This window comes from Miscanthus floridulus, chromosome 8 (assembly GCF_019320115.1).
Source record: "Miscanthus floridulus cultivar M001 chromosome 8, ASM1932011v1, whole genome shotgun sequence".
NCBI lineage: Eukaryota > Viridiplantae > Streptophyta > Magnoliopsida > Poales > Poaceae > Miscanthus > Miscanthus floridulus.
In genome coordinates this window covers 206,080,801-206,096,791 of record NC_089587.1, presented here as the reverse complement: position 1 = coordinate 206,096,791, position 15,991 = coordinate 206,080,801, and the positions used below count along the sequence as shown (strand labels likewise).

Here is a 15,991-nt window from a genome sequence, read left to right as displayed (position 1 = left end):
TCCGGCCCATCCCCTCCATTCCCGACCCCACAATCCCTAGACCCGGTCCACCACACCTCCTCGGCTTCCTTCCTCCCCAGTCCCCCCACACTCCAACTGCTGCCATCCGCCATTCCCGAGCGTCCAGAAGCTCGCTTGGCAATGGCGAGGCTTCTCGTGCTCCGCGCGGCGCCGTACTGCCACTCCTCCCACCTCTGCGCTGCCACCCTCGTGCTCTCCCCCTCCCAGCACCACCACTTCGCCTCCTTCCCCTCCCCTCCCCCCTTCGCCGCGCGCCGCACCCTCCCCTCGCCGCTCCGCGTCCCTATCCGCGCAGTGGAGTCCTCCCCCGGGCCCACCAAAGAGGAGCAGGAGCCGTCTCCGGCCGCCAGTGAGGCCCAGGAGCAGCTATCGCCCGCGGTGCCGGCGTTCGAGGTCGAAGAGCTTGGGTGGGGGACCCAGCTCGCCGTCAAGCTCCGCATGCTCGTGGCGCCGCCGTGGCAGCGCGTCCGCAAAGGAAGCGTCCTCAAGATGAAGCTACGTGGCGAGGTGATTGCTTCCGCACGGCACGGAGCACTTGCCGTTTTTGCTCTCCTATAATGCGATTTGATCATTTCGTACATTCTGAAGGTCTTCGTAGTGTGTGTCTTAGGGCCTGTTTGGGTCCACTGTGATTTATAATAATCAGCTAAAATAATCTAATTTTGATCCCAAAAGGCCTAGATTATGACCTGGATTATATCCACCGCGGACCTGATTTTTGGTGATCATGAATATTTTTCACTTGAACTAAGAATAATCCAGGAATCCAAACACTCACATCATTATAGTTCATAATCTAGACTGTAATAATCCTATGTGTAATCTAAGATTATAATAATCCAGTTGTGATCACCCTTAATATTTTTGTGCTGGCTGTTTAGCTTTGCTTTCATAGAATCTTGTGGTGTTGGCTCCACTCTCGTCCAATATTACTTACCATTGTGTAATCTAGACTTTGTCTTCTTCCCCCAGTTGTTGTCAACTTTGCTAATGTATGGCGTATGCTCTATGGTGTGACTTTGTGATTTTTGTTGTCGCTGGTAATGGTTGCAGATATCTGATCAATTGAAGACACGCTTCTCGTCAGGGCTGTCACTACCACAAATCTGTGAGAATTTTGTTAAGGCAGCATATGACCCACGGATCTCAGGGATTTATCTGCACATAGAGCCACTGAGATGTGGGTGGGCGAAGGTGGATGAGATCAGAAGGCACATTGTGGATTTCAAGAAGTCTGGTACTCATAGAAGCTACTCTAAATTTTGTTCATTACTTATGTCCATGCATGGCGGATGATGAACACATTTTGAACATTCTTTTAGGTAAATTTGTTGTTGGTTATATGCCTGTTTGTGGGGAGAAAGAATACTACCTTGCCTGCGCATGTGGTGAGCTATATGCACCTCCAAGTGCTTACGTTGCTCTGTTTGGCCTAACTGTTGGGCAAACATTTCTCAGAGGTAATTTCTTGTACGAAAATGACATGAAACATCTACTTTCCTTTTTTTTCTGTTGGGCCCTTGGGGGTGGGGTGTTGAACAAGAAGCATTATGCTCTTATGAAAACCTGTTTTTAAGTGTCATCTCTTAATAGTGGAAAGAGATTTTGCTGATTTATCATGGTTGTAGCGGTGCAATAGAACTAGTTAAGTTGTTAGCTCTGATTACTGATTGGATGGTTTTCGTGTGTATTACCTGGAATGTGCTTTCTTATACGTATTTTCTCTTAGTACAGCGATAATTCATTCTATTATAGTAATTGTTATGCTCTTAGTATATCCACTCCAGTTAAACACAAAGTGATTCATTAAGTACATGCAGTTAACTTTCTAAAATATTGGCGACCTTTACCTCCAAATATTAGATAGGGCCTGCAGAAATGGTATTCACAGATTTATCTTGAAAATACTCATACTAGGTTTTATAAATATGTTAGAAGAAACACTAGTGATTAGTTATATCTTTGATTCTGCAAAAATAAAATTTGTGTCTTGGGATGATATTGATCACCTAAAGTTTTACTTCTTTATGAAATTATGACTGCTGAGACTATTGTCTAATGCATTTCTGTTAGTTTCACTTCTCACTGGGTGCTAAGTTTTGTACAGTTGGTCATACTTTACATTTTATTATTCCACACACAGATAACTTGAATGCAGTTAAGTTCGTCTGAGGGTATCTAATAATTTTGAATTCCATCGGTAAGGTGTCCTTGAGAAAGTTGGAATAGAACCAGAAATTCAACGAATTGGTAAATACAAAAGTGCTGGAGATCAACTCGCACGCAAGAGCATGTCAAATGAAGTCAGGGAGATGCTGGCGACACTGCTTGACAATATTTATGGAAACTGGCTGGAAACAATATCTTCTACACATGGTAATTCCAGCAAATCTGTTTTACTCGTGTTAAGAGAAAATGTCATTGCAGAGTTTGCTCTACAGGGAAGGAAAAAGAAGAAATCGAGGGATTTATTAATTCAGGGGTCTACCAGGTTGCCAGACTCAAGGAAGAAGGTTGGATAACAGATTTACTGTATGATGATGAGGTATGGGTTACTGAATTAACTGTTAGCATGGTGAAGTTAATTGCACAGATAGTTACTACAGATAGCATTTCATGTTCAGAACACATCCATTTTGGTTGTTTATTTAAGTCATTTTCAACGGAAAGATGAAACTGGAGAAGATTGTGTCTTATTGCAGTAGGGGGCTCCCCTAGTGTATTTACCTAAAAAAAGAAACCCAAAAGAGCTGCATGAAGCAAAATGGAAAGTAAATTATGGACATTAACAATATATTGCTCACAACAGTTGTAGGAGTGAAAGAATATCGATTTCTAGTTTATGGTTTTGGCATGTGAATTGCTAACTTCCATGTGTTCATCAGATGACTATTCTTCATTTTGCCACCTTCTAAATATTGCCTTCCCCCATCCATGATGGAACAAAGAACTTTTCAATTAGGTTGCAAGGGCCTTTTAGTCAATTCTTATTAAGAAGTTTTGACAAAAGTTTAGGATCCATATAGGACAGTAAATTAACGTTTTAGCTATCCATAGGTTCCTTATTTTACCATTGTATAATTTGGCAAGAAATAAATTATTGGCAGTCTGTGCAATTCATGGTGCCAAAGATAATCAAGTATGCATGAAGATGAATAGATGCAGCATTGTGCAAGCTGCAAGGCATTTATGTTCGTGATGCATATACCATGCTATATTTTGTTTTGAACCAAAGGGTTCTTTTTAATAAGGAAACCAAAGTTTTGAACTTATGGAACAAGCTATTGATACACAATTACTTTACTTCTTTCACTGACAGCATTAAGTGTCCCCTTTAGTGTTCAATACAAATGTGTTTTTGTTATGCATAGTAACAATTCATAAATGAAATGCGGTTCTAATGATATAACTTACTTTTCTTCTGCATGTGTCTTTGTTGCCATTGTCTAATTCAACAGGTAATGACATTACTAAAGGAGAGAGTAGGGCAGAAAGACAAGAAAAGTCTGCGTATGGTTGACTACAGGTAATTTTTGTATTTCTGTGACACTAGGAATAAAGTAGTCTATCAGAATGCTCCTGTCAATTGTTCTGGAAAACTGGCTGATTTTTTTAGTTTTTTCTGTACATATATTTTTATGTTACATTTCAAATCCTGACATTTGAAACACATGCGACTAGAAGGATACCCTGCGCATTGCTGCAGGTTTTTTAGAAATAAAACAGTTGCATGTATGAGCTAAACCTATATGTTCTTACATTACATCTATTCTTACCAAGACCAGGCAAGGCAATAAAAAAGAATCGAATAAAAAAAACATGATTAGATCGAATTATAAGATGATGGAATGGCAAAACAAATAGCAACATATGGATGCCTTCTATATTTCTTATATATTGAAAGTAGTAATTCGCTTAGTGGAGATGACGTGGATAGCTTGCATTAAAAGGTTGAAAGTTGGTAGTATGAGTGTATGACATGGTTATTAGCGGGAGATTATGTGGATAGTTAGTGGGAGATGATGTGGATGGCTTGCATGTTGAGATAGAACTTGTAGTGGAGATTAGCTTTATACAAGATATAGATATAGATAAGCTCTGTAGTATGCATTATTTTACTCATTCTGCGCAATATAGCTTTACATAGGGTGTGATGATTGCTTGCATTAACCTTACTTGCATTAGGGCAGCTCCGACGTATAATCTTGGCCAAGGTGCAAACATCTGACACGTCAAGAGGTGCTTTGCTAGCAAAAAAGTCTCCAGTGTATAAATTTCTTAGCACATACTAAGATGGGACCTGCAACAAATAAAATATTGTTCACAGGCCAATGGATGTAAAGGTGGTGTGGTGAACCTGTATCTATTGCTCTGACACAACTTTTTTTTTTTGGTTTGCACTGGGTGCTCAAATAGCCCACAGGTGCTTGCTGGTTCTAGCATAGCACCATCTCTCCAATGTATTACACCTGTGTATCTAGTTTCTCTCTCCTGCTAGCACTGGCTTAGCAAGCACGTTGGAGCTGCCCTTAGAGCTTATGCAGTATAACCCAAACCAGCATAAACGTCTGCAATGTCTTGGTGTTTGGTTGTCCTTGTCCAATCAAGCCGTGTTCGGTAAAATTATGTTTGGTTGCTCACATTGTGTTGCATGCAATCACCTCCATGTTCTAGTAGAGGTCTGTAGAGGCAGGGGAGGTTAAAATATTTCATTTTTGTGTGCCTCATTAGTTTGTGCAAATCTGCATTGCTTGGTATGACCAAATCTGGCATACTAACTAATCCTGTAACCTGTATTGGACCTGCTTTGAGCACTGTACAAGCCTGCATAAGAGCCTCTGCGAGCAACCAAACATGGGCAAACTGCATTACACAAGCCTGCATAAGAGCCTCTCGCGGGCAACCAAACATGAGCAAACTGCATTGCACAAGCCTCGATACAGGCTAATGCAGGCAACCAAACAGGCCCATAGAGGTCTCCTCCAGCCGAACATGTCAAACAGACCTATATTACATGTATGCTATCTTAGTTCATTTTATCAAGTTTTGTGTCATCCCAGTGACCCAAAACAAGTGGAACCTGCTTGCCTATGCTTTCTAGTCCAGGATGTTAATTCCTATATACTTTTATTAGTATTACTGTTTCATGTGCTGAACTAGTGAAGATTCTCTTTACAGTAAATACTCGCGTGTTAGTAAACAGACTCTTGGATTACAAGGAGGAGGTGAACAAATTGCCATAATCAGAGCTTCTGGAAGTATAACACGGACCCGTAGCCCATTGAGTGCTCCTGGTTCAGGCATTATCGCTGAGCAGTTAATTGAGAAGATACGAACTGTTAGAGGTAATTTTGCAATATTATTTCAGCGATCAGTTGATACTCCTTCAGAAGTAAATTTGATTTGTTGTTTGTAAGCGATCAGGTAATTTTGCTATATTATTTCAGCGATCAGTTTATATCTTTGTTTTGGAATCTGATCTGGAATTTACTTAGTACCAACCATTGCTCAAGCCCCCCTGCAAATTTAAAAGGCATATATGTGGGTTTCTAATTGATACTGAACACATGATATATAATCTCTTTTTAATTTGCCTCTCCATACCCCCTTTGGTTCAGCCAAAAAATGTTGAATAGAGATCATTTTATAGCAAGGCATTCAGTCACTCTTTGCTTAATATGAAAAATTGAAGCTTTCCATTTCCACTTATCTATGCCAATTCATTGTTCAATTTCAGTTTGTGCAGAACCACTCAGAATAATTAACTCATGGAATCCCATAGCTAGTGAGGACTTGTTTCATTTACGCTCTTGGCCCCTTCAAAGGATTTTTTTTACCCAATTAAACCAGATATGCTGAAGATGAAGATATTTTCTTGTAAAAAATTCAGCAAAACCATCTGTAACACTATCCCTTCCTTTACACTTTAGCAAACCTTACAAGCTCACTTTGCAACCTTATTTTGTTATTCCCCAAAATTTTACTTGCGCTGCTCGATCTCTCTGACCACAAATATAAAGGCATTGGGACATTTACACAAATAGGTGGAACTTTGACTAGAAAATTATATGAAAATATGATTTATAAGATGAAGATGTATATGTCTTGAAAGTACTTTTCATATGGACCAATTGAGTGGATACGGTTGTAGCGCAGCGGCAAAGGCTTGCTGTGAGCAGCCTGCCAAACTGAGCTTGAACCAAACACTGCATTGTTGTGCCCACCCTCCTGCTCTATCTCTCTGACCACAAATATAAAGGCATTGGGACATTTACACAAATAGGTGGAACTTTGACTAGAAAATTATATGAAAATATGATTTATAAGATGAAGATGATTATGTCTTGAAAGTACTTTTCATATGGACCAATTGAGTGGATATGGTTGTAGCGCAGCGGCAAAGGCTTGCTGTGAGCAGCCTGCCAAACTGAGCTTGAACCAAACACTGCATTGTTGTGCCCACCTTCCTGAGTAATAGAAGAGCATAGGGTTGCGCCAAAGAAGTAAGACTATGTGGGAGGTTTCTGCCTGTTTCGTGGTTCAGCGGGCCCCTGTCTTAGAACAATATCAGGGGGACGTCTCTCCCACTGATCGAGTTTTTTTTTTTTTTTTTTTTTTTTTTTTTTTTTTTGTGTGTGTGTGTGTATGGGCCAGTTAACATCAATTTTCCATTGTTAATCTATCTAATTCTTTACATGGTCATGACTGAATCTTTTAGCAGCATAGGTTCTGAAACTTATTTTTAAGATCAGAGGAAGTAGTCCCATGGACTCTAGGAGATTCTTGTAGTTTACATGAGCATGTACATATTGTGCAAACTCCTGTTATTTCAACTGACAATTCTATCACTTCTAATTATATAGCTTCTTACGCTTTACAGAATCAGAAAAGTACAAAGCTGTTATCTTACGTATAGACAGCCCTGGTGGTGATGCTCTTGCTTCTGACCTGTAAGTTACGCCTTAGGATTTACTTCTCAGCAGCTGCAGCAGCAGAGTATTCAGTAACATATTACGAATTCTTGCTTTAACTAGGATGTGGAGAGAAATCAGACTTCTAGCTAACTCTAAACCTGTGGTTGCTTCGATGTCTGATGTTGCTGCAAGTGGGGGGTACTACATGGCAATGGCTGCACCAGTAATTGTTGCTGAGAAACTTACTCTTACAGGATCAATTGGAGTTGTTACAGGTGATCCTTATTATCTTGTGTTCCAACATCTAAGGTTCTAAGGTTATCCACCTGCAATTGTCACTTCTTCAGAATTGAATTAACTCTAGTCTATTCAGAATTCAGGTAGTAAGTAGAGCTATCGTTATTTATTTATTCATGTTTTAATACTGGTTTATGGGATTGCAGGGAAGTTCTGCCTTCAAAAGTTGTATGAGAGGATTGATTTCAATAAAGAGATTCTATCCAAGGGTCTATACGCTGAGCTTAATGCTGCTGATCAACGACCTTTAAGGTCAGATGTTGCATTATTTACATCATGTTATTAGTAATACTGGACCATTAGTTAATAATAGGAACAACATAAAAGCAGCACACTGGAACTGTGGTATAGTTTGCAGTGATTCCGGTGTCATAAACTCCCTCCGCCCATTAATGTAAGGCATATTTTGGTAGGATAAAAGTTTTTCAAAGTATATTTTGGATCTTAGTTTCTCTCACGATATGTTGTTCAACAACAACAAAGCCTTTTAGTCCCAGACAAGTTGGGGTAGGCTAGAGTTGAAACCCAACATGAGCCCCTAGTCACGGTTCAGGCACGTCAATAGCTGCTTTCCAAGCACTCCTATCCAAACAAAGATCTCTAGGTATATCCCAATGTCATGGTCGGGCGCACGTATACACGTAGACGCCGGGCCCGTGACATCCGGCGCGACGCGGAACGCGCCGAGCGCATGCAGCGCGCACGCGAGGAGCAGCCACGCGCGATCACCGCGAGCAGTGGCTGACTGGAAGGCGATCGGAGTTTCCTTTCTTTGGCATAGCTTTCTGTTTTGTTTTGCATGGGCCGGCCTTGATTGTAGGAGCGTGGCTCCCGGTTAGTTAAAGCCGTAAGGCTATAAACTCTCTGTATCAGCGTGTTAACAATTAAGCAAGATTATTATCCTATCTCCCATCTTATCTAAAGCCTACGGTAGAGGGGCATAACCTCACCGGAGAAGACGGCCGAAGGTTACGAGCTTCGTAGCCGAGGCCCTGCGCGTCGAGGGTTCGACGCCCTTGACAACCTGGTATCACGATCCATTCGATCCTCAGCCCCAGCACCCGCCGCCGCCGCCAACACAGCCGCCGACATGGCTGAGCCCTCCATCGCCGACCTCTTGCAGGCGATCAAGCACATGTCTGCCGAACTCACCTCCCTGAAGGCCGAGATGGCGACCATGAAGGACAAGGCCTCCATGACCGACAGCAGCGAGACGCGCCACCCGGAAGGGCCGCGCGACCTCGACCTGCCCCCCCGGCCCAAGAAGTGGGATTTTCCCCGCTACGACGGCACCACGGATCCGCTGCTCTTCCTCAACAAATTCGAGGCGTATTTCCGTCACCACCGCACCATGGCCGAAGAACGCGTCGGCATGGCGTCCTACCACCTGGACGACGTCGCGCAGACTTGGTACACCCAGCTGCTCGAGGATGAGGGAGCCCCGACGTGGGGGCGCTTCAAGGAACTCGTGAACCTGCGTTTCGGGCCACCCCTGCGTTCGGCCCCGCTCTTCGAACTCTCCGAGTGCCGGCGCACGGGAACAGTGGAGGAATACTCCAACCGCTTCCAGGCGCTCCTGCCGCGCGCGGGTAGGCTCGACGAGTCCCAGCGAGTCCAGCTCTTCACCGGCGGTCTTCTGCCGCCTCTCAGCCACGCCGTCCGCATCCACCATCCGGAGACGCTCGCCGCAGCCATGAGCCTGGCACGCCAGGTGGAGTTGATGGAGCACGATCGGCCGGCGCCACCTCCTCCGCGAGCCCCGCCGCGTGGACTGCTACCTGCGCCTGCGCCACGGTTCGCGCTACCCGCGCCCGCGCAGCAGTTGGCGCTGCCTGCCCCACCAGCGGCCGCCCCACAGGGTCGCGACGCGGCCAACCCACGGCGCCTGACGCCAGAAGCGATGGCCGAACGCCGCCGCCAAGGTCTGTGTTTCAACTGCGACGAGAAATTCACCCGTGGCCACAACAGGTTCTGCCGTCGCCTCTTCTTCGTCGACGGGGTGGAGATCGACAACGGCGCGGTTGAGGGTGACGCGGCGGCCGCCGCCGGGGATACGGAGGCGCCCGTGTTCTCCCTGCATGCCGTCGCCGGCGTGCCCATCGCGGACACGATCCAGCTCCAGGTGACCGTAGGTGACGCCTCCCTCCTCGCCTTGCTGGATGGAGGCTCGACGCACAGCTTCATCGGGGAGGAGGCGGCCCGGCGCGCCGGCCTCCCGATCCAGTCCAGCCCGCGCATGACGGCCATCGTCGCCAACGGCGAACGCGTGGCCTGCCCTGGTGTCATCCGGGACGCGGCGTTCACCATCAACGGCTCCACATTCCACACCGATCTCTTTGTGATGCCCCTCGCAGGTTTCGACGTGGTGCTGGGCACTCGGTGGCTCGGCACGTTGGGTCCCATCGTGTGGGATTTCGCCTCCCGGTCGATGGCGTTCCAGCGAGACGGGCAACGCGTCGCCTGGAAGGGCGTGGCCTCAACCGCGACAGCGCAACTGCGCACCATCGCCGCGGCCAGTGGGACGCTCCTGGATGAGCTCCTGGTCGCATATGCGGACGTCTTCGGCGAACCGACGGGCCTCCCACCTCCACGTGGCCGAGACCACGCCATCGTCCTCAAGCCTGGCTCCGTTCCCGTGGCGGTCCGTCCATACCGCTACCCAGCGGCCCACAAGGACGAGCTGGAACGCCAGTGCGCCGCAATGATCGAGCAGGGCGTCGTCCGCCGCAGCGACTCGCCTTTTTCCTCGCCGGTCCTGCTCGTCAAGAAGGCCGACGGCTCATGGCGTTTCTGCGTTGATTACCGCGCCCTCAACGCCCTCACCGTCAAGGACGCGTTCCCGATTCCCGTCGTCGACGAGCTCCTCGACGAACTCCACGGCGCCCGTTTCTTCACCAAACTCGACCTGCGGTCGGGGTATCACCAAGTGCGGATGCGGCCCGAGGACGTCCACAAGACCGCCTTCCGTACACACGACGGCCTCTACGAGTTCCTCGTCATGCCGTTCGGGCTGTGCAACGCCCCGGCAACGTTCCAGGCGCTGATGAACGACGTGCTCCGACCGTTTCTGCGACGCTTCGTGCTTGTCTTCTTTGATGACATTTTGATTTACAGTGCGACTTGGACCGACCACCTGCGGCACCTGCGTTCTGTCCTCTTCGTGCTCCGTCAGCACCGGCTCTTCGTCAAGCGCAGCAAGTGCACCTTCGGCTCCCCCTCGGTGTCCTACCTCGGCCACGTCATATCCGAGGCGGGCGTCGCCATGGACCCGGCCAAGGTTCAGGCTATCCACGAGTGGCCGGTTCCCCGTTCGGCACGGGCGGTGCGCAGCTTCCTCGGCCTCGCCGGTTACTACCGGAAGTTCGTCCACAACTACGGCATCATCGCCGCCCCGCTGACGGCCCTCACCAAGAAAGACGGGTTCTCCTGGACCGCGGACACCGCCGCTGCCTTCGACGCCCTTAAGGCAGCAGTGACATCGGCGCCCGTCCTCGCCATGCCGGATTTCACCTCGCCGTTCACCGTCGAGTGCGACGCGTCCACCCACGGGTTCGGCGCTGTGCTGGTCCAGGACGGCCACCCCGTGGCGTTCTTCAGCCGCCCCGTCGCGCCGCGTCATCGTGCCCTCGCTGCCTACGAAAGAGAGCTGATCGGCCTGGTGCACGCCGTCCGTCACTGGCGGCCGTACCTCTGGGGCCGGCGCTTCGTCGTCAAGACCGACCACTACTCCCTCAAGTACCTGCTGGACCAGCGCCTCGCCACCATCCCTCAGCATCATTGGGTGGGCAAGTTGCTGGGGTTCGACTTCGCCGTGGAATACAAGCCGGGCGCTGCGAATGCTGTTGCGGACGCCCTGTCACGCCGCGACACGGAGGAGGCCGCCATCTTGGCGCTGTCTGCGCCTCGCTTTGACTTCATCGGCAAGCTGCTTGACGCGCAGCGCCAGGACCCGGCGCTCACTGCCCTTCGCGCCGAGGTCACCGCTGGCACGCGCACGGGCCCCTGGGCGCTCGTCGATGACCTGCTGCAGTACAACAGCCGGCTGTACATTCCTCCGGCATCGCCCTTAGCTCGGGAGATCATCGAGGCTACACATGGGGACGGTCACGAGGGTGTCCAGCGTACCCTGCACCGCCTCCGGCGCGATTTCCACATCCCCAACATGAAGCAGCTCGTCCAGGATTGGGTACGTTCCTGTGTGGTGTGCCAACGTTACAAGTCCGAGCACTTAAGCCCGGCCGGCCTCCTGCTGCCCCTGCCGGTGCCCCAGGGCGTCTGGACCGACATCGCTCTAGATTTCGTCGAGGCGCTGCCACGAGTTAGCGGCAAATCCGTCATCCTGACGGTGGTGGACAGGTTCAGCAAATACTGCCACTTCATCCCGCTGGCGCACCCGTACTCCGCCGAGTCCGTCGCGCAAGCCTTCTTCGCCGAGATCGTTCGTCTCCATGGCGTTCCGCAGTCCATGGTGTCGGACCGCGACCCCATCTTCACCTCGACATTTTGGCGCGAACTCATGCGGCTGATGGGCACCAAGTTGCACATGACGACGGCATTCCACCCGCAGTCGGATGGGCAGTCCGAGGCGGCTAACCGGGTGATTATTATGTACTTGCGTTGCTTGACAGGGGACCGTCCACGGCAATGGCTGCGCTGGCTCCCATGGGCGGAGTTCACCTTCAACACGGCGTACCAGTCATCACTTCGGGACACCCCGTTCCGGGTCGTCTATGGCAGGGATCCACCCTCCATCCGCTCCTACGAACCAGGGGACACGCGGGTCGCAGCGGTCGCCAAGAGCATGGAAGAGCGGGCCGAGTTTCTCTCCGACATCCGCTACCGGCTCGAGCAAGCTCAGGCGGTCCAGAAGCTGCACTATGACAGGCACCACCGCCACGTTGCCTACAAGGTGGGCGACTGGGCGCTCCTCCGTCTGCGCCAGCGGCCCGCCGCGTCGCTCCCTCAGTCCGGCACAGGCAAGCTGAAGCCCCGCTTCTATGGGCCGTACCGCGTCACCGAGCTCATCAACGATGTGGCCGTCCGTCTGGAGCTCCCGGCCGGAGCTCGTCTCCATGATGTGTTCCACATTGGCCTGCTCAAGATGTTCCACGGGCCGCCACCAGGTGCACCACCAGCGCTGCCTCCTCTCCATCACGGCGCCATCACCCCGGAACCGGAACGTGCTGTTCGGTTTCGTTTGGCGCGAGGCGTGCGCCAGGCCCTTGTTCAGTGGAAGGGCGAGTCTCCGGCTTCGGCAACTTGGGAGGACATCGACGTTCTCCGTGTCAAGTACCCTGCCCTTCAGCTCGAGGACGAGCTGAGTCTCGAGGGGGGGGGAGATGTCATGGTCGGGCGCACGTATACACGTAGACGCCGGGCCCGTGACATCCGGCGCGACGCGGAACGCGCCGAGCGCATGCAGCGCGCACGCGAGGAGCAGCCACGCGCGATCACCGCGAGCAGTGGCTGACTGGAAGGCGATCGGAGTTTCCTTTCTTTGGCATAGCTTTCTGTTTTGTTTTGCATGGGCCGGCCTTGATTGTAGGAGCGTGGCTCCCGGTTAGTTAAAGCCGTAAGGCTATAAACTCTCTGTATCAGCGTGTTAACAATTAAGCAAGATTATTATCCTATCTCCCATCTTATCTAAAGCCTACGGTAGAGGGGCATAACCTCACCGGAGAAGACGGCCGAAGGTTACGAGCTTCGTAGCCGAGGCCCTGCGCGTCGAGGGTTCGACGCCCTTGACACCCAACCTTTCAAATCTCTTTTTATTGCCTCCCCCCACGTCAGCTTCGGTCTTCCTCTACCTCTCCTCACATTGATATCTCGACAACATTTTTGAAATTATGAGTTGCGAATTTCCTGCAGTGTTGAAGTATGACTGCATGAACCACACAAACATTTAGGTGCTGTTTGGTTGGTTCCTTTTTCGATGTGAATCGATTACAGTGCGATTAGATCACGTTAGTTTTTGTTTGCCTGGAGTACAATGGTAACACATACCACAGGAGTAGACCCGGGCCTTCAGCAAACTGATCACGCCCAATTATTGGTGGTAGCTGATAGCGCTCCTGTCTGGCAACCGTTTTCCTGTTACCAGCGCTGGACCAAACAGATAGCGCAGTAGCTGATTCCATTTACGTTGCCGCTAGGAAGCCGTTCCCTTCACGCTGATGTTGCCAGTGGTGGAACCAAACAGCACCTCAGTGAACATGAACTTCCATAATGTAGCCTATTGAGCGAGTTATTTGTTGTGGGCTTATATCATATAATTAACTGTGGCATTTGATGTGTTATGTGTAATATTTCGTTTTAGAACTGAGAGTAAGTCCATGAGACCATGACCCTCCATGCTTTGTGTGTGAATAGAGAAGAAGTAAACCATGACCCTCTATTATGGTTGTGAAGCACTGAAGCCAAGATGACCATCTGTTGTAATTCCTCTTAGTTAACATGTTGTTTTTTCTTATGAAAAATCTTAGTTGATAAGTTTAAACACCCTTATCCTTTTTTTTTTTTGAGAAAATGGTTCAGTCCGGCATTTGAACCTATTCTCCCACCTTAATGGAGAATGTCACAACCATGAGGCATTGACCGAATAGGATAGCTGAGGGAGGTGGAGGCCTTTGGTCGTTCTGCTGCCGGTTTCCTGCCAGTGGTAAGTGGTTGACGCCGGTGAGGCTCTGAGCAAGGAGATGAGAGAACAGATTAATTTATTGCTTACCCAAAACTATCATATTTGTAGCTGGCTGTTTGAATCCATCATATCTAGACACTAACAAACAGTAACTTACTAACAAACGTCTTTATCTAAACCAAGCAACTAACTGAACTTGGCTATCAAGCAAAGATCTATACCAGCTGGACAATGACTGCAGACCACCCTGACGCCTTCTGTGATAGTGCTTGCCCATCATAATTCATAACAGAGCATCAATGCAACTGGGTTGCAATGGAACCACTGATTGGCCAGGCTGTCTGCACTGCTACCAATTTCATGGCTTCCAGATTTGCAGTTAGTTGTTTTATGCTTTACTATCGTATGAACCGCCTTGAATTTGAAGTACTTGATGTATTTCCACAGACCAGACGAGGCAGAGCTTTTTGAAAAGTCAGCACAAAATGCTTATGCATTGTTTCGTGATAAAGCAGCCATGTCGCGATCAATGAGTGTAAGGACTGATCTCAGATGTTGAGTAGATAATGGATCTTCAAATATGTGCTAAGTGCTTGTCCCTCCAGGTTGATCAGATGGAGACTGTTGCTCAAGGTCGAGTGTGGAGCGGCCATGATGCGATTTCAAGAGGGTTGGTTGATTCAGTAGGTGGACTTTCACAAGCTCTTGCTATTGCAAAACAGAAAGCTAATATACCCAAGGATAAGAAGGTATGTTCTATTATAAAGACTTACGTATTTTGATTAAATTCCTATATTGCATGCATATGAGTGCAGCATTTTTCTTTTCTAGTATTCAGCTGTTACCTTATCAATGGTTGTCATTCTCTGAACTAGCAGAGCTTTCCATGTTTAGTTCATCCGTTTCTGTTTGGATTTGTTTTAGTTCTGTTACTTCTTTATGTCTTGCTTTCGTACTTTATTTCACTTCTCGACAAATTATGCAAGCTTCCTGTATTCATGGAGTGACTTTGGTAAGAAATGCATAATGAGTTCACTTCCAGATGCTGATTGTATGCTAAACACTGCAGATCCAGCTAGTTGAAGTTTCAAAGCCCTCCCCATCATTACCAGAGATCTTATCCGGCATTGGAGGTTCATTGCTTGGAGTTGACAGGGCAGTGAAGGGAGTGCTCCAGGACATGACCGCCCTAAGTGGAGTCCAAGCTAGGATGGATGGAATCTTGTTTGAAAATTTAGGAGATATGTCAAGAGAAAATCAATTATTGTTGCTCATAAAAGATATCATGAACTATTTTGATTGATTCTAGCATTCAGGTCCTTATGTTACAAACATTTGTATTTAGGGATGAGGGAAATTTCATAATGTCCTTACACATCTACCTTACACAGAAACAGGTAGTTTGGGATTTATACAGTTAATTTAGCATTGTATATGCTATTTTGTTCTTTTGCATTGATGACTAAAAATATCATGATTGATATACTGGGAAAAAGAAAAAGGAACTTCACCTTTTCTTATGCATGATATTAACTCTAATCCCCCAAGGGCCCTTGCATTCACTGGTGAGATTTTATTATATGTTGCACTATGTAGCATATTCTACATTATTGGTTTCATGTTTTTGAAGAGTTTGTAGGATGACCCCGAAGTTTCAGGGAGGTTCCTTGTGACTGGAAACCCAGTAACACACAGCCTTATGACAGGAGCTCCAGTGATCTGCACAATCAGGTGCATTGGCCATATTTCAGATTGGGCAGGTTTGGGTTTGCATAACTTATTTAGGAGTCTGTGCAGACGATTAAATTTGCTGAAAAATAAAGGTAACTACATTTGCACTCAGTAGTGCTTTGACAGCACCCTTTCTTTTCTTTTATGGGAATGCTCCACTACCATCTATTGCGAGTAACAGCATGAAATCTTTATCAATACTTAAACAGTGCATACGGATGCTTGTGTTGATTACAGGTTCTCATTGTCGTTTTGAGCAACAATTTTACGGCATACGTCATGTTTTCTATAGTTCCTCAATCTATCCACCCTGCCGCTCTATCTGATAGCTCATTATAAGAAACTAAGAATATCATAGACATACATTTTCCAAGTAACCAAAAAGAGATTC

The 15,991-nt window shown here is 47.9% G+C and overlaps 1 protein-coding gene across 1 annotated transcript; it reads left to right on the top strand.

Moving 5' to 3' along the window:
- The first annotated feature begins 48 nt into the window (after positions 1-48).
- Positions 49-15,408, top strand: LOC136478016 (serine protease SPPA, chloroplastic). The gene is made up of 13 exons (XM_066476337.1): positions 49-528; positions 1,075-1,258; positions 1,344-1,481; positions 2,227-2,397; positions 2,463-2,566; positions 3,480-3,547; positions 5,200-5,366; positions 6,902-6,971; positions 7,056-7,210; positions 7,379-7,484; positions 14,317-14,404; positions 14,475-14,618; positions 14,939-15,408. The coding sequence occupies exons 1-13, from the start codon at positions 142-144 to the stop codon at positions 15,170-15,172; spliced, it is 2,016 nt and encodes a 671-aa protein (XP_066332434.1). The 5' UTR covers positions 49-141; the 3' UTR covers positions 15,173-15,408.
- The last annotated feature ends 583 nt before the right edge of the window (positions 15,409-15,991 follow it).

Excerpts from the sequence above, each read along its gene's own strand:
- LOC136478016 (XM_066476337.1), top strand. The coding sequence starts at position 142 with ATGGCGAGGCTTCTCGTGCTCCGCGCGGCGCCGTACTGCCACTCCTCC. Across the intron at positions 529-1,074 it reads AGATGAAGCTACGTGGCGAG|ATATCTGATCAATTGAAGAC; the intron begins GTGATTGCTTCC and ends TAATGGTTGCAG. Across the intron at positions 2,567-3,479 it reads ATTTACTGTATGATGATGAG|GTAATGACATTACTAAAGGA; the intron begins GTATGGGTTACT and ends CTAATTCAACAG.